At 35.3% G+C, this 23,385-nt stretch overlaps 1 protein-coding gene across 1 annotated transcript in view; it reads right to left on the bottom strand.

Moving 5' to 3' along the window:
- ADGB (androglobin) overlaps positions 1–23,385 on the bottom strand; it is a 99,557-nt gene that overhangs the window by 48,291 nt on the left and 27,881 nt on the right. Inside the window, exons 9-13 of the mRNA XM_079299078.1 lie at positions 20,768–20,890; positions 14,158–14,252; positions 11,617–11,791; positions 10,803–10,893; positions 8,069–8,204 (exon numbers count right to left, since the gene is read on the bottom strand). Of these exons, the coding sequence (XP_079155204.1) occupies positions 8,069–8,204; positions 10,803–10,893; positions 11,617–11,791; positions 14,158–14,252; positions 20,768–20,890 (620 nt within the window). The remainder of the gene's footprint in view (positions 1–8,068; positions 8,205–10,802; positions 10,894–11,616; positions 11,792–14,157; positions 14,253–20,767; positions 20,891–23,385) is intronic.

Below are 23,385 nucleotides of genomic sequence, written 5' to 3'. Positions count from 1 at the left end.
GTTCTTCCAGAGACAGAGAAACAAGCTGGTATGCTATCATCATGGGTTTGAGCTGGGTTTTTAAATGAAAAATAAAAGTAGTAAATTTCATTCTAATACCTACATACATATCACCAACAGACACATTGATGTTTTTCTAGAGAAGTACGTGTCATCTGCAACGTGAGATAAAAGCTGTTTCGTATACCTACCATTTCACTATTAAAACAGTGCTCTCTAATAGTATTGTTTTTTGACAATAAAGTAAATTTTATTCTAAGAACCAATATTCCTATTTTACAACCAATCTCATTTTTTTCTATTGCATTCTTGAAAAGTATATAGAGGACTCCTCTTCCAACAAGCGTTTCTTGCTGTACAAGTGACAGTGCACAACTGTCATTAGCAACAGCATCCTTGATTATATTAGTATCTTTTGTTTTCTATCACTGTATAAATAAAAAGTAGCCTCTTTTTTAATGTTTCTAGCAAAAACTGTATCCTGGTTAACACCAGCTCCAAGCTAGAATTGCTGAACTAATATCAATGCAATACAGCTGCTTACACTTGAAGTTCAAATGAATTAGTCAGCCTATCAAAAAGTCCACTCATTAAATTCACAAAGACAGGGTCCTTGTCTTTGAGAGATTAAAATCTTTTATTTAAAAATGTGTGCGTAGTCATCCTTCCTTATAACATACACTGAAAGAGTCACTTCAACCTCCTTTTTTGTTTTTGCTTTTTTTTCTTTCTCTGAGGTTGGGCAGGAGAAAGAGGGGTTACAGTTTCCAGTTTACTTCCTATTTGAATATGTTAATATTAATGGCTTAGCTGGACTAGCTTTGCCCTTGCAAAGACAAATATGAAAGCCTTAAAAAGGCTATTGGAAACAAATTTGCAAGCTTCCTTTCACCCCAGGTCTTCCTTTACCTAGATTTGTCACCCTTCCCACCACCCAAACTACTCATATATACTCTCATATACTTTACACATGTCACAGGTGCTGATGCTGAATCAGGTAGCTAGCAGCTGGACACACACAGTGACCTTCTGTTCTGCATTTCAAAGAGGAGCTGTGGGAGCTGTGCTGACTTGTAGCTTTTATGTGTTTTCAGTACAATAAACAAATTCTGAGGGGCAGACTGACATAATTTAGACAGTCTGAGTTAGACTGGATGGCAGGTCACAACTGTACCTAAATCTTGCACAAGGTCATCGTGCTGGAAATTAAGGTCTGGCTCAATCCTGCTATTACAGACTACCCTGCATACACTGGGTGAAGGGACCTGTGAATGCTTCCGTAGAGGAAAACCTTATGGCTTCCTACTTTAATTTCTAGCTCCAGTAGAAGTCTTCATGCAACATTTTACATTGCTATGGGCTCAGGACATGGGAACAGGCTCAGGAATCTCACCTCTGGCAAAATTTTAGGTGTTTGATATTCCATGAATTAACAAAGGAAAGAGCTGAGCAAATAAATTACAGACTTAAGAGTCTCTATCCCAAAACTGAAAGTAGCAAATAATTTAATACATTTAATTTTACTGTAATATTGTTTATTATGGGAGTTTCAAAGTCCTATTTTTGCACAGCACAAATCTGAAATTCTATTCTAAGTCTCTTATGTTTTCATTTTTTTCTTTAAATATTCAGGAGTCAAAGCTGGGGATAGATCTAATATTAAGAACAATTAAGAGAAAAATTAGGACACTGCTGAAATTGTTGCATTTGGGTTAAGAACTCAGTAACTAAAATATATTGCATTTTAGAGTTATTTTACAGATTAATTTTTTGTTTTTCCATGACCTGAAAAGGTCTTGCAAATATTTATGTATTTCAGCTCTTATTTCCAGAATTCTGCTCAGAACAGTTAAACTGTGATCACTTTTCATGTCACATTGCCAGCTCTCAACATATGAGTCTGAAAAAATCACATGGACTATCTCTTCCCTTTAAACTGTGACTTCAGAGGTACACATGCACAGAGCTGTCATATCTCTCCATGTGAGCCTACAACTTTCAAGATTCCAATATTGTCAAACTCTTTGTAGGAGTCACAGGATTTACCAAACAGATACATGTCAGCTGTACAATTTATCAAGTTTGTTCTCAGAAATCCTGGGCATTTCCAAACTATAAAAAAGTATGAGATCTACTGTATAAGCCTTGGAGTCTGCAACAACACCTATACAACAAGCCCATACAACAAACACTTTCTGCCCAATATACTGCTCATGGGGAGTACACATGATCCATGCTTCCAGCACAGACATGGGGTAGCTTAATACAGAGGTACTCTGTCAGTACTAACAGTTGGCAGCAGGAAAGCCTGGAGAGATACAGAAAATCCTCAACAACTGCATCAACAGGATTGTCAGTAAAGAAGGAGAACGTGCCCTGAAAAATCTGGATGCTTAGGAACTTCATGCAGTCTGAGCTGTGAAACCAATCTAACCACAGTTGTGTAGACTCGCATAGGCTCATTTACTCAGTTTTTGGAGGACAAACATAACACAGTCAAAAGCTGTCTGCTCTCTCAGTGGTGAATGTGTTCATCTACCTAATCTTCACTGACTTTGAGAACAACTCCAGTGTCAGGAAAGTTCTCATACTTTTATACTACTACCTCATGTACCATGCCGAAGACATAGGCACAGAAATAGAAAATAAAGGCATTTTTCCTCCTTAATAAACAAACATTGCCTAAAAAGTCAGCCCTGCTGCCACAGTATCTTACAAAGAAATAAATTGGAAAATAGTTTAGATTCAGCTGTGAACATGGAATGATGCACACAGATTCTGGGAAAAATACTTATTGTTCCTCCTTCAATGAATGGCAAATCTGAATGAAAATTCTGTAGATAACTTTAAAATCAAATTTATCCTCTCTCATGTTTAAAAATCATTAATGGATATTTGTAAAAACAGTAATTCATAAATGTATAGCTGTCTTGTTCCATTCAAGGATTCATACATATTTTTTAGCCTCCTAACATGAGCTATATTTTTATTTTATTCGAATCTACCAAACAATAAGATTTAAAATTTATCTGATATTATTATAAAAACAGTGGCCTTTTCTATTGTAGAAATGATGCATGGCAAAACTTAACACACCTTCTTAAAACAGAAGACTTCTTCAAAAAATAAGTGCTCTGAGTATAACTGCAGGCGAAGGAATAAAGTTCCAGGTACTCTATTTTAAGTTAAAAAAAAATCTATTACAGTTCTCTCAAAATGACAAAGATGACCAAAATATTTCTTAAGATCTAAACCTGTATTAAATTTCAAAGTTCGATGTTGACCCGAGAGTCATATCATCAAAGAGTTTTGGATCTACAGCCATTTGGACAGTCTTTTCATTATTCCTCAGTCACTGTGTTCATTAAATAGAATATCAGTTCTCATTTTAGCTGTGACATGAGAGTAACAGAGGTGAGTTTTGAAAAAAAAAGTAATGCTACAAAAGAACAAACATCTGTAAAGCTGTGTGCAAACTGAGAAATAGAAATAGCTTCAAAATACCAGATTACCAATCTGGCATCTATTTTATCTCTGATGTTGAAGCTGCCCAAGATGTCTGTGCAAGTAGATAATTGTGGGCCCAAAGTGTCTCTACACCACAAATGTCTAAATGCCTCTTCTTAAGTCCCTCTTTTAATTCATGTGCCTCATATGTCATGTGTAATTTTCCCCTGAAAATAATAAGCAGGGAATTTCCATTTTATGCAGGGTGAAGTAATTTTCAAAATGATAAAATTTATAAAGAAAATACTTTTTAAAAAATTATTTCCTACCTAGCTCTCCTGGTGACTCAATACCAATTCAGTGTATTTATGAAACACAACACAAGGATTGGAGTGCAAAGAAGAAAAAGCTTATTATGGCACAAAAGTTGGTAATGTTTAGGAGGAATATGAAAAGGGCACACAACAGAGCATGAAAACTAAATAAACTGGTATAATTGCATACGAGAATATAAGATTGACTTTAAATATAATGGACAAACTGAAGTAAGAAACATGAACATTAAAGAACAAGTGTTTTTCTAATTGTGTCACTGGGAAAGAGTGGACACTCCAACCCTTTTTGCTCTAGAAATTAGCATTGCCAGGGACCTTGACATTGAAGAAGTCACAAGGAGAAACAGGAGTGTTTGCCTTAAGATTTATGAACAAAGCAATCAAGTCAGTATATTAAAATATCTATTAGCCATTGCACATACTGATAGTAAACATATTCTGATTTTCTTGTTTTGCATTTCCTCAAAAACACAGAGCTTCATTCTCAATGGAACTGGAGATAACTTCTTTCAAAAAATTCATCCCGATGAAGAATATTCAAGCAGGCTTTTGAATGGCAGATCTACAAGGAAACACTGCTCCAGGATAATCTTTTTCTCACAAGTGTTTGACAAAATTACTGTTGCATAAATCTGCAAGACTGTGCAATTTACATATGATGATGGTTTTGGTTTTCTCCTGGTCACAAAATATTTTCACATATATTTCAATGTGTCCTACACTTAAAAATTACTTAACTTCTATTGAAGAAGAGTAAAAGAGAGCCTCTCCATTTAAGGATTTGGCCCTATGTTATGCAGTTTTAAAACAAAAAAAATAATAAAATTCATTTTCTTAAGAACAGTGATTCAACATCAATTAAACTACCAAAATTAGATATTTGGAAATAATTTATCCTAATGCAAATACAAGTGTTTCCAGGATCATAAAATCAGTGAATGGGAAAGCCAGAGCAAAAAAAAAAAAAAGTTTGAAAAATTCAACAATGAAGCATTTCTATTTTTTGGCATGAATACTTTGAGGACATGATAATGGCATGTCTTTCAATTTCATATTTTTCAAAGAAGGTACAACCAGCTTCTAGAATTTTGTCTTTCATGTATCACTAGTCTCTGTTTCTGTGACAACAGACCTTAGGAACAGCGAATCAGATATTCAGTAATATTACTTCATGCAGTTTACATTAGAGTGAATTGAAATATGCCAATTTAAATTTGTCGAGCATCTGGCACAGCAGCTGACTGAATTTCAGTCAGCTTAAAGCACAAAACTGCTGTATCCCAAAGATTTAATAAATCTGTATCAAATGTTTTAAAGCAGATGTCTCCTGACTAGTAATCACAAAGTTTAAAATGGAGAAAAAGTTAATCACATTCAATATATCACAATACAAAATTCTAAAAATTAGCAATAATATAGTGAATTTAGGATATCAAAGTTCCTCTTTCAGTGTTTGCTTTTATAATCACTAACTGGCTTTTTTTTTTAAAAAGCACATGCCATTACGTCAAGTTTTAAAACTACAGAAAACAAGCTCCTCTTTTATGAATTTGCAAGAGGTATCCACATAATTTTGTTGATGAAAAGATTTAATATGTGAAAAAAGAAGATTGTTTTCCAATTTAAAAGGCATTTTCTTTTCCAATCTGTAAAAATGAAGTTCTACTTGCATACTTCAGTTATTAACAGGCATAGCATTTCTCAGCTGAGGTTTAAATTGAGCCAAAAGTAAAGTTCATGTACAAGTCATTCGCTGCTCATAGCTTCCTACATTTCATGTTTGAATCAGATTGCCCTCAGCCTACATCACATTCATGTCTTTTTCCAACCATTCCAGTTTTATCAGTGTCTCTCTTGTGTATTTTCATACTCCCCCTTGTCTCCCCTTGACTGCATGCCCTACTGTGGATAGATCAGCCTTCTAACCCACTCTTGGATTAGGGGAGAAAAATCTAAGGGATGTTTCACACTCCTTTGATACTTCCAGCACATAAAATTCTATTAACCTGCAGCCATCCAAATCTGAATTTGTACACCTAGAGACTGAAGTAATGAAAACAATAATTATTATATGCTATAAGATGCTACTTTAGGGTTATTTTATGATGCTTGTATTTCCAACCATCTGTTCTGTTTATGTTGGATATTAAGTTTTGCTCTTTTAAGATTGATTTTGAGAGTGAAGAGGGGGAGAGGAAGTGAGTAATTTGTTTGCAGAAATTGCACTTTTTCTTTTGCATTCTTTCTTTCGCTGAATGCTGTTTGCAGCACAGACAGCAAGAAAGCTTTCTTTTGGCTCAGATTTTTTTTTTTCTAAACTAGCTGAAGCAGAGAAATTGTTTGGACTGTACTTGTTTGTTTTGGGGTTTTTTTTAACTGCTCAAACTTGTTTTGGACTGAAAATTTAGAAAAAACGTGGAAGCTCAGACTTGTGGCCCATCAAGCCTTGGGGGATGGCATTTTTCAGCACAGAGGGATTGATGGCAGACTGGGACAAGCTACACTCCATGAAAAGGACTTTCTGAATTTGCCATCTCATCAGAATTGCAAGAGATTTTTTAATATTATTAATTTTTTCATGTTTGTGATTATTTTGTTTGTTAAATAAACAGTCTTTTCTACATTTTTCCAAGGAAATCTTTCCTGAACTGGTGAGGAGGGGCTGCTTGAATTTGCTTTCTAGAAAGACCTCATTCAGAAATTTCCTTCCAAGTTTGTCCCAAACCAAGACATACTTCCAGCTCCTTTTTACCCTGATGCTTTTTGTAATGATTTTTGTATGATGCCATTATTAAAAATACTTTTAAAGGTAAAGTGCTATTGAATTACTAATTAGGCTATTATTTATAAAATGTACACAAAATACTGAATAAATACATCACAGAATCACAGGTCATAGATATATTCTGTTATAAAGTATTCTTCTTCACTGGAGAACTGCCTTAATTTAAAAACATTAAATCCACTAATGATACACACACATGTACATTATTTAAACACACAGTATACATATAGATATGAAATATAAAAACAGTATGAGTATACTCTACAGAGAAAATATAAATAGACACTCCCAAAAGTTACATAGAAAATTACTTCCCATTCATTTAAAAATTTAAAGCCAAAAGAGAAATGCTATCAAATGGTCTTCTGAATAATGTTTACTGCAGTAAGAATGAAATTGAAGAGATGTTGGCACTGCCACATTGAGTTTCTTTGTAGGTGTTGAGCAAATGAAATAACTTCAGTGGAGTTCTGTTTGTTTGTTTTTGAGTATTTAAGTCTTTATTTCTCTATGTTGCCAATTATTTCCCTATATGAAATATTTTTTCATGAAATATATTGTTCAGAAACTCTTTGAAAGTATCATTTTTGCTCTGTTAAGCATGTAAGATTTAAATATTAGAACATGCACTTTGTTAAAGATTTATCTAAAAGCAGACTTTGGTAGCATATAAAAAAATAGAAACAAGAAAAAAATATTACAAAAATTTGTAATAACAGCTTCCCAAAGTCATCCTAGTAATGTTAGTTAAACTTAGGTAAGATTCATTTTATCTATCTTGGAAAATTACAGTGGTGACTTCTACCTAGTAACCAGCATTGGCTTGGGTGGTTTGAGCAAGCCTGTAGTCAGTGCTGCATCTACTGGACCTGTTTGGAGGAATGTCATTCCCTCACAGAGTTGCACAGAATGTCTGAGGGTCTAAACCATAGCTGAGGATTCCTTTAGAGCACAGAGCTTCTGAAATTTAAGAGAAGGCCAACTGAGCAGTGAAGTCTTTCCTCTTTTTCCAGATCTAGCCAGAAGTCTTTCCATTAAGTCCTAAATGAGGATGTCATTTTAAGGCGTTTTAATAAAGTTTACATTCTTCTAGTCACATGCCTAGGTACATCTTGCACTGTAGCCAAAATAAACTAATCATCATATAAACTAACATTTATTTTAAACACTGCAGACTATCTTCTTAAGATACTCCCATCAACGATTTTAAAGAGCAAAACCAAGACAGTGCTGGCAATATAACTTTTACATTCTGGGGGAAAACAAAAAAAAAAATAAAGAAAGCTAAAGGAAGAGGTATTAAGAAATATTTCCCATACAATACACATAAATATAACTATAAAGTGGAAAGAGAAGGGAAGTTGCTTAAATATCAAGGGGAAAAGCTTTCTGAAATGTCTTTGAAAACATATTTCAGTATTAAATAGTTTCTATTTTGTCTTTAACTATCCTTTGCAATATAAAACTAGGTCAAATTAAAAAAACCAGGAATATTATTTACCTGAGAATAATCTGCATTTGAGTGTCTCCTATTTTGATTCATATCCCCATTACTGTCACTTTCATCTGTTTCAGTAACAGAAGTGAGACGGGTTATAGAACGAAATCCTTTTTTGAGGGCAGACTGGGGAAAGTGGCTAAATAATAAAAGAGAATGCAAACGTTTTAATTTTTCTTTCAATTTACAGTCTTCATAACTATTCTTAAAAGAATTTCATCAAAATAATTGTGTCTCCTTTATTTTGAAAAATTCCTAGGGCAGCACAGAATCCATATCTTCATATGTTTCTTGTCATTACTGGCTTGGCACTACACACAAACTTATGAGAGAAAGACCTCTTAACTAACCCTCAAAAAAAAAATTAAAACCCAAGCCAGCTGAAGATTAGATAATAATATCTGAAGTGAAAAAATTACCATGGCACTTATACAAGAAAAAAATACTACTTGAATGGAGATAGGGTAAAAAAAGTAAAATATTTTGTGTCAGAATATTTTTTTTTCTTTTCCATCAAAATGAGTCTCCATAGCTACCGGACTGCTAAAACACAGGATAACCAAGGAAACCTGTGCAGGCCTATTCTGGTACTAGCAAAAGAAAGCTCTGTTGCTGACTTCACTGGAGGCAGGAGTAAAAACTGAAGCAAATATAAGTAACTCTTTGCTTGTTAAGTAAGGAGTAGAAGAACAAGACCAAAACCATTTTGCATACATGCTAATTAGACTTAAGTGTGTTATTGTGCTATTATAGCAATAAAGAGCAAATCAAAAACTATACATGTGTTATCTAGTCCCCTTTTTAAGGGCTGAACTAATGAAAGATCAAGATCTTTTGCAGTAACAGTCACAATTATCTTGTCTTTTAGTGTTTCAAAATAATTTATTAGAAGAAAAGGAAGAGATTAAAAACCTTCAGTCCCAGCTGTGTATCTAAGTCCCTTATCTTATTTACACAGCTATATTACTTTAATGAAATGTTAATACCTGCTATATATTTTGGCTACTACCTGTTAATTAAATCACAAAGATTAAATTAGCTAATTTGCATGGAAACTTAGAACATTAAATAAACTATCCTTCCCCAAACGGGGTAAGTTGACCATAAAGCAATCTATCAAATATGAAAAAGCAATATAAAATCTGTTAAAATTTAAATACTTCAACATCTTCCTTATGAATCTCTCATAGCTTTGATAGCCTGTTAATTGCCTAGAGCATTATAATGTATTTCTACTCCTACTGTTTGAAAACAAGCAGTAATTTAAGTACTTCTAGGTATCAAAATGCAGCTGTGTCAGAATAATTACATTCCCAGAACATTCTAAGGTCAGGCCTTCCATGGACAAATGCTGCTGTTAAAAAAAACCTAAAAATATCTAACTGGTTTATTATGATGATCAAAATGCAGAACCTGCCACATATGTAATTTAGTTAGTCTATTTTGACATGTGCTCAACAAAAGGTGTACACACCCTAAGAAAATACACAGATCAACAATTTACAACCTGTTGTTGGACTCAATCTCAAGCAAAACATATCCTCCAAAATGACATAAATCTTTTGGAGTACACTGAGGATAAGGTACATTCAATGCTTCATGACAGAAGCTCAGTCAGAATAAGAGAGACAGAATTAATAATTCTAGAACTTGTCTAAATGTTCATATCATAAACTGAAGCCTGACAGAAGTACATTATGGTGTGTGTTCTAGGGAAAAAAAACACAGCTCTGATACACTTGATGGTAATCTTTCTTTTCTTGTCAGGAAGCAAGTAATATGCTGACCACAGAATACTGACTAGAAGTTATACATACAACAATTTGTGAAAATTCTCTAAGACACCCTATATAAAGACTTCCAAACAGTCTTTAACACAAGACATTTTTACAAAGCTGTTTTTTGACCATAGCTTCTTCACCTGCACTCTCAGGCTTGTTGTAACAACTCTCATGAAGAGAGAACGACCTCTATTATTTATAAACATTAAGTGTTTCACATCAACCTTGTGATGCCCATGAAAATACTGACTAGCTAGTCAATTATTTCCTTGTTACGTGTCAGAATTTAAAAAGATCAGTAGTTTGAGAAAAATTTTGAAGTACAAAGAATATTCATATTTCTGGCAGAAATAATCTAGCAAAATCTGGGCATCTTTAGGCCCACTGGGTAGAGAATCTGGCAGTGTCTTTGCCTGACAGCACTCCCCATCCTCCAATGTCATATTGTCAAGTGGGGACCCTTGTGGGCATGACCACCCCCGGGAAGCTTTCTCAGCAGTGCAGACACGAGCAGATTGTATGGAGAAACAGCTAAGCCCAGAGACTTGCATCTCCAAACAGGAATTTTGTTGCACTCTGAAAACAGGAGATGCTTGTGAGCACATCAAAAATAGGAGGATGAGCATATTGCATATGCATGCATTGGTGTGCCTGATTAGAACTTCTAGGGATTAGCTACAAGAAGTAGCTAATCAGAAGTTTTCAGATGTCTATAACATTTTGTGAGTGTCTAGTATACAAATTTAACTGTTGTATTTCCAATATTGATCCTAAATATACAATTTACTGCTTGCTGATTAATTATATTACACCAATACAACAACAGAATGCTTTGTCCTGATGTGCTTCAGACATGATCTGAGCAGTTTCACCCTGTGACACAAGTAAAAATAAGTCATTGCATTTTCAAAGTGCACTTTCACAATGTTAATGCTGAAACTATGTTATATACTTACGTGTCTGTTGGTATTTTGATAATATTCAATTTGTATTTAAAAAACAGGCTAGCGATCTCAACATATTTTTCAGGTTTCTCTACCACGGGTTCTGGGAAAAAAGCAACTTGTAAAATAAATACATTCATAAAAAAATTTAATACTGTTAATGCTGAGAAATAATTTCCAATAGGGATTAATCACCCTTAAGTAATTTTCCAAGTAACACCCCATTCACTGGAATGAAATAGAAAACTCAGGGGTGCCTCTAGGTGATAAATCATGAAAAAATAAATGCTTTACACCTGATCCTCAGCCTGCAAGGTACTAAATTGTGCCTAACTTATATGTAACGTTGTCCAGGATAGTTGAAAAGAACTGTGGCAGCACACTTTGCCTTTGCTAGCCTGTAACACTTTCATGCTCAAGCTAAGTATACTGGGATAAGAAATTAGGAAACTGGCAATCTCATATCATGCACCTAACTCCATCATGCAGTACAGACAAACCCTAGAAAAAAAATTACTCAAAAACCATGAGTTGATGAAGCAGGACTAGTCACATACTTTGAAGTTTTAAAAGGTGCTCTGAAAGTTTCATGGCTCTGCATCAGAGAGCTTCTGTGTTACTTTGATAACATCCCCTCTTAATTTGCTCCACTAGAGTGCTTTTTTCAACATATATTAAGGCAGTTCTCAAAGCATGTAGGAGATACAGCTAAGAAGAAGTAATAAAAATCGTGTTCAATTGAAATTAAGCTAACATATTATAAGTATGGTCCTGAAATAATTAAAATGCGATAAAAATTTTATTTTGGAGTTTTTAGTAGACAAACCTTGGGGTTCAGATGTCACAACAACTTGCTTTTTCTGACGGAGAAGCTTCCATGGAGGAAGTGGGGGTGGTTCTGGCGGGGCTACCAGAGGACAAGACCTAGTTCTAGTGATCAGGACAGGATGGCTATGTATATGGGAAAGCCCATATTGCCTCATCTTCTCTGAAGAATCAGCCTGTGGAACATGGAAAAATAACCTGAGTCAGATCTTCTTTCTCCTTATAATTTTCGAACAAACAAGAACAGTATGAACACAAAGGAACATAACAGCTTGTATAACAAATGAAATTAATATAGCCCACCTGACAAGACTATCAAAAACCATCTGATTAGAATTTGATATTCAGCACAAAAAGTATACTTAGAAGTGTTTATATGTATTTTTCTTTTCATAATAGATTAATCACTTTTAAAAATTTATTTATATAACCAAAACATACAAGTGAAGAGAATGACTATGTAAGAAAGCAATAGTTACAATATTTTCTTCTAAATAATCATACTTCAAAATACTTTCTGAGGGAAAAAGTCCTTACTTCATGCTGAATTTATAAAGCAGCAGAATTCTAAAATCAATTGGTCTTTTAGATAACTTGTAAAAACTCCATAAAGTATTCCTTTGAACCAATACATCATTAAAGCTAAGCTTACTTGATGACTCATTTCTAAAACACATTAAGGATACTTCAGCTGACCTTTATACTAAAGCCATTAGGAACAGACTTAAGAGCAATTTTAGATGTGGACATTGAATAGCGCTCTTCCATTAAAATAATAATGGTTCAATACTTAACATCACAACTAAAAGTACTGTTACAAGATTTGTACATCCTTTAAGTTTTAAAAGCACACTTTCTTTTGTATGCTAAATAAATCACCAATAACTTATTTCTTTAACATACTCATCAGCAATTCTCTGATTGCTGTGACTAATTTTAAAATGTTTTTAAATGTAGGGTCTGTATTTATGATCTCTGTAGAGAATGTTGTTGTGGTTGTCAGTAATTTCAAGAGTGGGGAATTAAAAATGTCAGTTAAAACTTCCAAGATTAGAAAGGATTTTGAAGATATCTAGTTAGGTGTCATAAACCAGAATTTAGCTATACTAAAGTACAGTGAGCACACTACACAATTTTAAGACTCAATTACTGACTTTTTTTTTTTTTTTCATTTTTTTTGAGCAAACTAAGACAAATTCAAGCCACAACAATCCAAGAAAATCCATACAAGAAAGCAAAGTTAAAAGGGGTACTACAAAAATTTGGAAAGGAAATTCTAGCACAAATGCAGTCAATGACAAAATTTTCTCCAAGTCTAGGGAGCAACTCTTATACCAGTGAATCCATTTCCTAAACTTTATTTAAATCAGTATAGTTTGTCTCAGACCTTGAATACAGCTTGAAAATGGTGGGGTTTTTATCCATAAGAAATCCTCTATACTATTCTATATTTAACTTCCATCAACTTCCATTTTTCTATCAAGTCTCTACTACAATACTATTTTAGACATATAGATTCATCTGTCTCATCCTATTTGGTCTGCCATACCTCTTTTGCAGTAATCTCTGTATCCCAACAGACTGCAGTCAAGTTTGAGACTCGGGGTGTTAGGTGGCAGGAAAGATATAAACCTATGTCCCTGCTTCTACCTTGCTTTTTGATGACTAGCATTACTTACTATTGGCAAAGAGAAAATATTGACTGAGATCTTAAATTAAAATAAATTAAAACAATATTACAGATAACACGTTAATCTTCAAAATTGCATAAAATGCACAGCACTATTTTTAGAAAGAAAATAGAATCAAGTGCACTAAAGCATGACACCTGCAAACCATTTCTGGACATTTCTTTACTCTATGAAGCTTACCAGTTTCCTGAGAAGGCAGCTTAAAATGTAATGATCTAATTATGATAGATGTGATTTAAATGTGCAAAAAAAAAGAGAAACCTTAATAATAATCAATTCAAGAAAGCCTGCTCTGGCATTATAAAAAACTTTCTGAGGAGTGTGAGTGACTAAGTGGAAATTTAAGTGTTGTTTTTACCACAGCTGTAATACAGCTACAATTTTTCCAGCTGCTTTCACCAGTTACAATTCTACTGGTAGGAATTGGTATAAACATGCCATTTCTTATATAACAACAAAGAACATACCGGAAAACATATATAAAGGAGTCTTAACTTCAAAAAATTAAAATTCATGTTTTTCAAGTAGCCCTTAAAATAATTAATGCTCTCTATTCAGAAGTATCGCATCATGATACATTTTCTAGTCCACATTTAATCTCTCCCAGGAGACTTCAGATTCTGGGATCTTGAGGAAACTGGAGGAAAACTGAGTAAAATCAGCAAGCTTTGGCAGGAAAATGCATGTTCAAAATACAGAAGCACCAAAATATAAATGTAACTGATAGTCATCATCCAGTGACTGTTTCACTGTGCTAATTGTATTCTTTTGGTTACAACATTGTTGCAACAAAATGAAACACTCTAATAACAAGATAAGCAATGCTTTTCTGTCCTGACAGTGAATCTTACCATTCGTGTTAACAAAAAAATATCCTCTTCAAGCAAATGCAGCGGTGTACAGCCAGCGTATGCAACCATTTCTGGCTGAGTTGGTGGGGGTGAATCTACACAGAAAACATCAAAATGCTTTAGAACAAGGTAAACATTAAAAAAGTGTAGCTGTACCTCATACTAAATTATTGTTCTTTCTCTGTCTTATTTTTATTACTATTTTCTCTGTCTGTCTTTTACTTTATTCAAAAGAAAAGCTCATTGTAATGCACTTTGAAAAGAAGCCATGAATGGAAAAAACCCACCTCATTTAAATCATCAACAGCATTTGCATATTTTACTTATTTTACATAAATGAGTAATAGAAAATACAATTTTAAAATATGACAGGTCAGAGGTAGCCTTCAACATTGTTTCCTTGTTTTACTTCAAATTTTAGATGCTATGATAAAGAAAACAATACACATAATTCATGTAGATGAAGCAAAAACATCCTGATTGGTCAATACTACTTAAATGCCTCTCATCAGTGAAGGCAAAAATTGATTTTGTCAAGAAAAGGATTCAAAGCCAAAGCTCTGGCCACTGGTACCAAGGGATGTGGAGATTGAGGCAAGTAATTTGAGAAACATAGTGCCTGTAAACCAAGGTTACTGCTCTCATTTATGTCAAGCAGATGAAAAAATTGAGGTAATGATGGCTGCTTCAGAAAGTATGAAGCTCTTATCCCACATACCTTACAGAAGCTTGTTTGCTGTAATTCTGCAAGGAATAGAAACAGGGGCACATTCACTTTGTTCACCCTGAAGATCTGTTGCACTAGGCAACCATACGAACATCTCCTACTCTTATCTGTGAAAGAAGCCACTGCTAATTCCTGAATGATGAAGGGAAGCCAAGGATGTCTGAGTGTTCATTCAAGCTGAAGCAAAATTAAAAGTCTAAAACATAATACTTGAAATATATGTCTCTGGTTCTACCAAAAAGACATCTCAAAAAGAAAGACATCTATTTCTCTCTACTTTTCCTTAGTTATCTCAGCAAACTTGGAGACAATATTTCAGTACAGAGGTTGTGACACCTGTTTTTCATCTGACTGCTTTTTTTAGGAAAAACTTCTTCACAGAAAGAGTTGTTAACTATTGAAACAAGGCTGCCCAAGGAAGTGGTCGAGCAATCATTCCAAGAGGTATTTAACAGATGTGCACATGTAGCACTTAGGAACATGGTTTAGTGGTGGGCTTGGCAGTACAGGTTAACAGCTGGATTCAATAAACTTAGAGGTCTTTTCAATACTAAGTGATTCTAGGATTCTATCCCCATCTAACACTCCAGTAAAATTATCTGTCATTATTCCCTTCATCTTCACCTCAAATATAGGATAATTGCTTCCTATGTTTAGTAAATATTCAACTGGAAGTTGCACTATGAATAGATATTTTTCTCTGAAATGAAATAAAACAAAGCTCATATAAAAAGGCAAATGTCTAAAAAAATATGATTTATCACCTCAAATCCATTTCTTTAGAGAATATGCAACATTTTATTCTCAAAGTACAATAGTTTTGCATCTTAAATATTCTTCCAGGAATTCAATGACCCAATTAAATATAAGCTAAAGGTAAGTAAGGAGTATTTTCCGATGGATTCTCAGTTTCTCACTGTATGCTTGTGATTCCCATATTAACCACAGCTGTTGTGTTAGTTATGGGTTTCAACTTATCCAAAAGCAAGGCTGTAATTAACTTTAATCTCAGTCCTTACCAACATATCTGATCTATTTCAAAGACAGCAATATCAGCTGTGATGTCCTGTGCGTTACAGAACAGTATGTGCCACAAGGCATACTTATCTCATTATATGTGAGAAGTATTTCTCAAATGAAAGTATTTAATCAAATACCAGGTGGAATGTAAAGCTGTCATAGTCAGTCCAGATGGGTTGTGAAATAAAATGTCTGCAGGGCAGGCAATAAACAGCAATGAACAAATTATTAGAGCATGCAAATGATTAACCAGGCACATTGTATCAACTTTAATAATACTATAACAATACTAGCATATTATGCAGTAGCTTTAAAAATTGCATATTATTTGATCTTCTTTCTGTACAAAAATGAGGATGATGCATGCAAATTAATTGGCACCAAGTGTAATAATGACTAGTGTGGATTCAGCATTTGGGGAAACCAGTTAAAACTGATGGCCTTGATAAAATTGCATTATTAGATGAAAAATGTTATACAGCACAACAAAACAGATTCAGCAAAGCCTATTATTTCTGTCCATCAGTGTGAGTACAAGAATTCTGCAGTGCTCTGTTAAAAAATTCTGAATCCATGTAGCTACTTATGTTTCACACTTGCAGATTTGCAAACTCATTTACAGAGAATGAATACTAAACAACCCGAACAAATGTTGCAGAGTTCCTTTGAGAAGGGAAAGAAGATTTTAATTGATCCATGTAAAACACATGAGAAAGGCCAGGAATTAAAATTGTCAGTTTTAATCTATTTTTTTATTTGTTTATCATATATTTTGCATATGACTTGCAAAGGATTTTCTCACTCCTAATGTTTAAGTATTTATCTATCAAACAAGAGATTATGACGTAGTTTAACTTTCCAAGGAGTAATGATGCCAGATGAAGACCATAAAGGTGATCTGAGGGGTTGAAAACCTCTCTTATGAAAAGGGCTGAAAAGGTTTGACTTGTTCAGCCTGGATTAGAGAAGGCTCCAGGAAGATCCTAAAGTAGCCTTCCAGTATCTAAACAGGAGTTTACAAGAAAGATGAAGAGAGATTCTTCAGGCCATGGAGTGATAGAACAAGGGGCAATTGTTTTAGCTGACCCCTCTTTCAGAAGACTGGCTTAGATGCAAAAAGAGAATTCTTTACACTGTGAGGATATTGAAGTCCCATAATAGGTTGCTCAGAGAAGGTGAGGATGCCCCATCCCAGGATGTGTTCCAGGTCAGGTTGCACAGTGGGGAGGCTGTGAGAAATCTAGCCTATTGGAAGATGTCCCTGCCCACAGCAGAGGATTAGAACTATATGTTCTTTAAGGTCCCTTCCAACCCAAACCATTCTATGAAGACCACCAGCTGGCTTTCAGCATCAGGTTGCAGCTCAGATGTTAACTTCTGCTGTTGTGATAGGCATAGATTAGCTTTGAGTATTGGAAGGTATTTTTTAGTTTTTAGAAAAATACCCTGTGTGCTCTTCAGAATTGACATAAATATTGCAGAATGATGATATGCAGTTGAAAAACCAAAACAAGAGGTTTCAATCCATCTTGTAAGTGAAAACTCCTGAATAGGTAAAAGAAAAATTATAATAACATTACGGTTATGTGACATTTATCTCATGGACTCTGATGATTACAGATCTACTTGCTTGATTTCAAAAATTTCTAAGTCTAACAATCTCAACACTTCTGTGACATAGGAATTTGGGAGTTTGTTCTACAAATATACCATGTATTTTGATCATCTCATTGTGCCTTGATACAAATTCTGTAATTAAAGATAGTATTTCCTTGCCCTTTCAAATGGAAGTGCTCCCTTTCCAGCAGTTCAGAAATTAATAAACTCAACAGCTTGGAAATCTAAATAAAAGCAAAGTGGTGATTCTTTATAAGAACAAGGTGACCGAGTACCTTGTTGCATATAGATAAAACCTTACAAAGGAAGGCCTCATAAAATTATGGCTCAGACCTGCTACTTTGGTTAAGCAGGAAAGGACTGTTGGAAAGTGACTCAGCTGAATTAGAGGTAGAAAAACAAGTTATGTAACCATCTTGTGCTCACTTTGTGGGGTATACTGATTGGTTAAATTATGTTTCTTATGATTTAAAACTATGTAACTGATAAAGGCCTGACTGCTTTAAAAGACCTGCTTTTCACAATAAAGCAGCTCCCTTTGCACCTGCCTGGGGACCGTGCATCACTTCAGACCCTCACCTTACAGGACTTCTTCTCATATCATTTCATTGTAAAAACTGCCCATGAAACAGTGGGATACCCTAAATATCAAAGGTTTGTTACCAGAAGAAAAAGCTGCTGAGTGGAAAAGTGCAGATTTGTATGCTACAATGGGTCAGTAGGAATATATTGTCTGCCAAAACTTCCCAAAGATTAACTGACTGATAAGGATCAAAGAGTTGGTTGCTCTCAGGGAGAGTTTTGAGTGACCATGCCAAGGGCTTGTTATTCAGCTGGATCCACACAACTGGATGAACAGAGAAACAAGTTCAGTGCTTCAATGCTCCTGCAACTCATACTACAATTGTAGTATGCAGCAAGCTTTGGTCTGACAGTGCAAGTGGTTCAGAACTGCATATGTTTGTATTGGATCTGGCTGGGATTGAGCTTTCATCAGGGCAGCCCTTGTAGTGCTGTTTCAGAGACATCGACCAAAACACTGGGGGTAACACACCAGCACATCAGTGACTGCTGAGCCAAGCTCACACACCAATAAATCTGTTCCTTACTCCCCTATCCCACCAAGAACACTGGGGATAGGCAAAGGGTTCAATCCTCATTCTCTGCCCCATCCCACTGTGAGGTAGATGGGCGACAGCTTAGCTGCCAGACATCATCAACTCCCCACAACATGACAGCCCACATAAAATCAAAAGCCTGTAAGAGAAGTCTCCAAGTATTTAGAAGTAACTGGTGCTCCAATGTGCCATGAATAACAAGGTCATGAATATACAATGCAATGAATACAGAAGGTTTTGTCATTTTAAAAGTCAAATGTAAATAATATTTGAAGTAGGTAAATATCTCTTTAGAAATAGTCCATATTTCTTGCAAAGAAGAAAAATTTCCTTGAAGTCAACAGTCAACAGGTAGAGGGAAAGCCTGCAGCAGGGAAAAAAGCACTTTTATCATGCTGGGAATGAAAAATTTTCAAATCGACTAAAATGAATAAATAAATAAAAAAAAAAATAAAAAGAATGTTGCTGCATTAAGTAAAGTCACTGCTACAAAATTCCACCAGAACAATTCAGGAACTTTTTACAATTACTGGCTCTGGAGTCTTGGCTTTGAATCAAGACCTAGTTTCAGATGTTATTTTAAGCTCAACAGTGTTTCTACTGTCCTGAGCCACTCTGCAGACCATTGTCTCATAAAGCCTGCAAGATTTCCCTCTTTTGGCTACACTCTCACAACCAACATGCATCATAATTCAGTATTATTTCAAACTGCAATTCCTTTTTTCCCCCCTTACAATCTAATAATCATAAATTTGCTCTGTTAGATATATCTACCTCTTACCTACCTTTTACTCTTCTCCAGAAGTATTTTCTAGTTCAAACTTAGGATAAAAAGGTTCTCTCATCAGTACACTTGAGCCCTGAATTAATAATCTTTCTAAATAACCTCTTCAGAGGACACTAATTGTTTTCCAGAAAAAAAAACAACACTGTGCTTTAAGTGGCAGAATAAAGATCTAAATATCATGTCATTTTTCACAGGAAAGCACTGCCTCTTTTTTTTTTAATGCTCTTTCACCCATTTTGCACAATTTCTAGAATATCTTGGATCCTTTTGCTTCCTTTTCTCCATGACATGCTTGAGTACTAGTTAGTCACATTACTTACATTCTCATGAAACACCCCATTTCCTATTCCACACCTGCTACACGAATGCAAACTATATTCCTGCAACAAATTTTAAAATTTACTGCTGTTTAACTCATTTAGTGGTAAGGTGGGAATATAAATATATTTGCTGATGACAAACCACAATCTTGGTTTGCTGTAGTTTAAAATTATTTAAATCTCTAACTTTAATCAGGATTCAAATCAAGAAGCAGGGATACCATTTATGCAGTAAATTTCATTTTTACTTTGCAGTTATTTCCTGTAGGAAAATGTTCTACCTATTTTCACCTACTGATTTGCAACTGCAAAATATTCTAGTTAATAACTGTTTTTTGCCGCTAGTCACACAGAAATACCACATGTATCCAAACATATGCAAAGCCAAGAGCATGAGCTAATTGTGTATTTGTGAAGATCTTCTGTATTTTATGCTAGCAAATGTGAAATATGAGTTGATTGTCTAGCTGTCTGATTAATATTTACTTGTGGTTTGTTTAAAATGTATTTTCTTGAGGTTTTTGTTAACATTAAATACAAATGTGCAAAGCAAGAATTTACTTAATTTTTATGCTCTTATGAATATACCAATACAAGAATTAAACTAATCACTATGTATTTCTTGGACAAAAATAAAAAAATATTTAAGATTTACATTATGGAATAAATTCTAATAAATATTTCTGCTTGCCCCTCCAACTCCCTGCCCTTTGACAAAGAACCATTCCTGCTTTTTCCAATTGCAGTTTTGTGTAAGAAGGATTGTTGTTTTTTAAACACAGAACTATAAGGCAGTTTGCCACTAAAACAAAGTACTGCAGTATACTATTCTTAATCTATGTTGCAGATTAGGTTAGAATGATTTCAATGTGTAATGTAAGATATAAATAACTACAATTTAAACAAAAAAAAAGTAAATATAATCTCCCTCCAGTTTAGTTAAAAACTAAATTAAAGCACAGCCTTTTACTTTACATAGAACTCCTGTCTGTATTTTTAGCTTTGAAACAATAGGACTTACTTTCAGTTTCATCCTGAAGGCCTTGGGCTTTTGCCAACTTTGCTGGAGACTGAAGTGCTACCTTGCTTTTTTCTTTCTCTCCTCCTTTTTTTTTCTTTCCTACTTTTTTCTGATCTGCTTTTTCTATTAAGCAAAATAAAGATTTTTTTTTTTCTCAGATAAAAACTTTTGGTCATCAAAAGTCAAAGTGCAAATGCTTTAATAAGATTTTAGACAAATTTTAAAAACAACCACAAACTCTTTGAAGTCAAGAGTTGAGGTACAATAAAAAAATAATGTAATTTAATTTAAATAAATGAAAATAAAAAATAGTCCTTAAGATATAAATAAAGATTTACTGAGAAGGAGCCAGGAAAGCTTTGATTCCACCTTTTAGTTATTGTACAACTTTTGTGTCACTAAAATGTAAGAAATAATTGTATTTCTGGCACTGTGCCAAATGTAATCTTCATGTCCTTGCTCTCATGCATAAGTAATTACAAAAAAAAAAAATCATAGAATCATGGAATGGATTGGGTTGGAATGGACTTTAAAGATCATCTAGCTCCAACCCCCTGCTGTAGGCAGGGACACCTTCCATTAGAGCAGGTTGTTCAAAGTCCAATCCTGGCCTTGACCACTTCCAGGGACTGGGCAACCAAAACAGGTTCTTTGAGGAACCTGTGTCAGGAGCCCACTATCCTCAGAAAGAATTTCCTTCTTATATTTAACCTGTATCTGTCCTCTGAGAGTTTAAAGCCATTCACCTTAGCTGTTAGCACTACATGTCCTTGTAAAAGCCTCCAGCTCTCTGGTGGGCCCCCTTTTTAGGTACAGGAAGGTGCTCTAAGGTCTCCCCAAAGCCTTCTCTTCTCTAGGCTGAGGAAGCCCAGCTCTCTGACTGCCTTCATAGGAAACATTCTCCATCTTTCTGATCATCCTAGTGGCCCTCCTCTGGACTTGTTCCAACACGTCCATGTCTTTCTTATGCTGGGACCCCCAGAGCTGGATGCTGCACTCCAGGCTAGGATCTCACAAAAGCAGTGTAGAGGGGGAGACTCACCTTCCTCATCCTGCTGGCCACACTGCTTTGGATGCAGCCTAGGATACAATTGCCTTTCTGGGACACGAGCACACATTGTTGGCTTATATACTGCCTCTCATGCACCAGATCCTCCATGTCCTCCTCCACAGGGCTGTTCTCAGTTCTTCTTGCCAGTGCCTCAGATTGTCTCAATCCAGGTGCAGCACCTTGCACTTGGACTTTCTGAACCTCATTAGATGGGTCCAATCCTCAAATTTGTCCAAGTCCTTTTGGATGGCATTCCTTCCTTTGTGCCAACTGCACAGCACAGCTTCACAGAACCACTGAATGGTTCAGATTGAAAGGGACCACAGTGGGTCATCTGGTCTGACCTCCCTGCTGTACCAGTATCATACTAGAGCACATGGCACAGGATTGCATCCAGACAGTTCTTGAATATCTCCAGTTTAAGGTCATTCCCAGTGAGGGAGAATCTACAGCCTCTTTGGGCAATGTGTTCCACTGCTCAGTCACTCACACAGTAAGGAAGTTCTTCCTCATGTTCAGGTGGAGCTTCCTGTGCACCAGTTTCTGCCCATTGCCTCTTTCCCTATTGCTCAGCAGAGCATGAGCAGAGCCTGGTTTCATCTTCTTGGAACCTACCTTTTAGATACCTATACACATTGATGAGGTCCCCTCTCAGCTGTCTTCTCAAAGCTGAACAGGCCCAGCTTCCTCAGCCTTTCCTCATAAGAGATGCTCCAGTCTCCCAATCATCTTGATTGTTCTTCCTGCTGGACTCACTCAGAAGCTACACATGTCTAATGTGCTGAAGAGAACTGGAAACAGCATTCCAGATGCAGACTAAATAAAGAGGCAGGATCAGGTCCCTTGACCTGACAGCAATGCTTTTCCCTAATGTATCCCAGGACATCATTGGCCTTCTTGACCCCCAGGGCACACTGCTGACTCAGGGACAGCTTGTTGTCCATCAGGTCCTTATCCAAACATTGATCCCAAACATCAACAGAACATCTGAACAAAGCTTTTAGCCTCAGAATTGGAGATTACAGAGCTGTATCATGACCCAAAGGTTCCCTGATTCCTAGCTATTTCAGTTACTAATAGAATTTTTAAGTCCTAGGCAGGATTAGATTTACTTAGTTTTCTGGGAAAAAAATAACAGCACCTTGCTGAAGGAACAACAGTGCTGCTCCCAGAGACATATCCATTCCAAACTCTGAAATATCCCCCACAGTGTTGGCCGGGTCAAAATGATAGCAGGATTTCCTAAGAAGAGAGAATACTACCTCCGCCAGGTAACTTCTAAGACTTTTATAACACTTTTTACATTGGGACATAATATTTGGCATTCAAAGCGAGGAACTAAAAGATTTTTCTGAAAATCTAGGAAGAAATAGAAATTTTAGCATATCATCTGTACTCTCCAAAGGCAGGAGAAGTGTTGTGAAATTGCACTCATGCCTTCAAGTTAAAAACACCAACTAAAAACTCAGTCTCATATAAAAACAATAAAGAATAATATACTGAAACAAACAAGTTTCTAAATCTAATTTTTTCATTTAAATGTAATCAGAATTAGCAGCTCTTGAAG

This window comes from Erithacus rubecula, assembly GCF_903797595.1.
Source record: "Erithacus rubecula genome assembly, chromosome: 2".
NCBI lineage: Eukaryota > Metazoa > Chordata > Aves > Passeriformes > Muscicapidae > Erithacus > Erithacus rubecula.
This window is presented reverse-complemented; position numbering and strand designations above follow the sequence as displayed.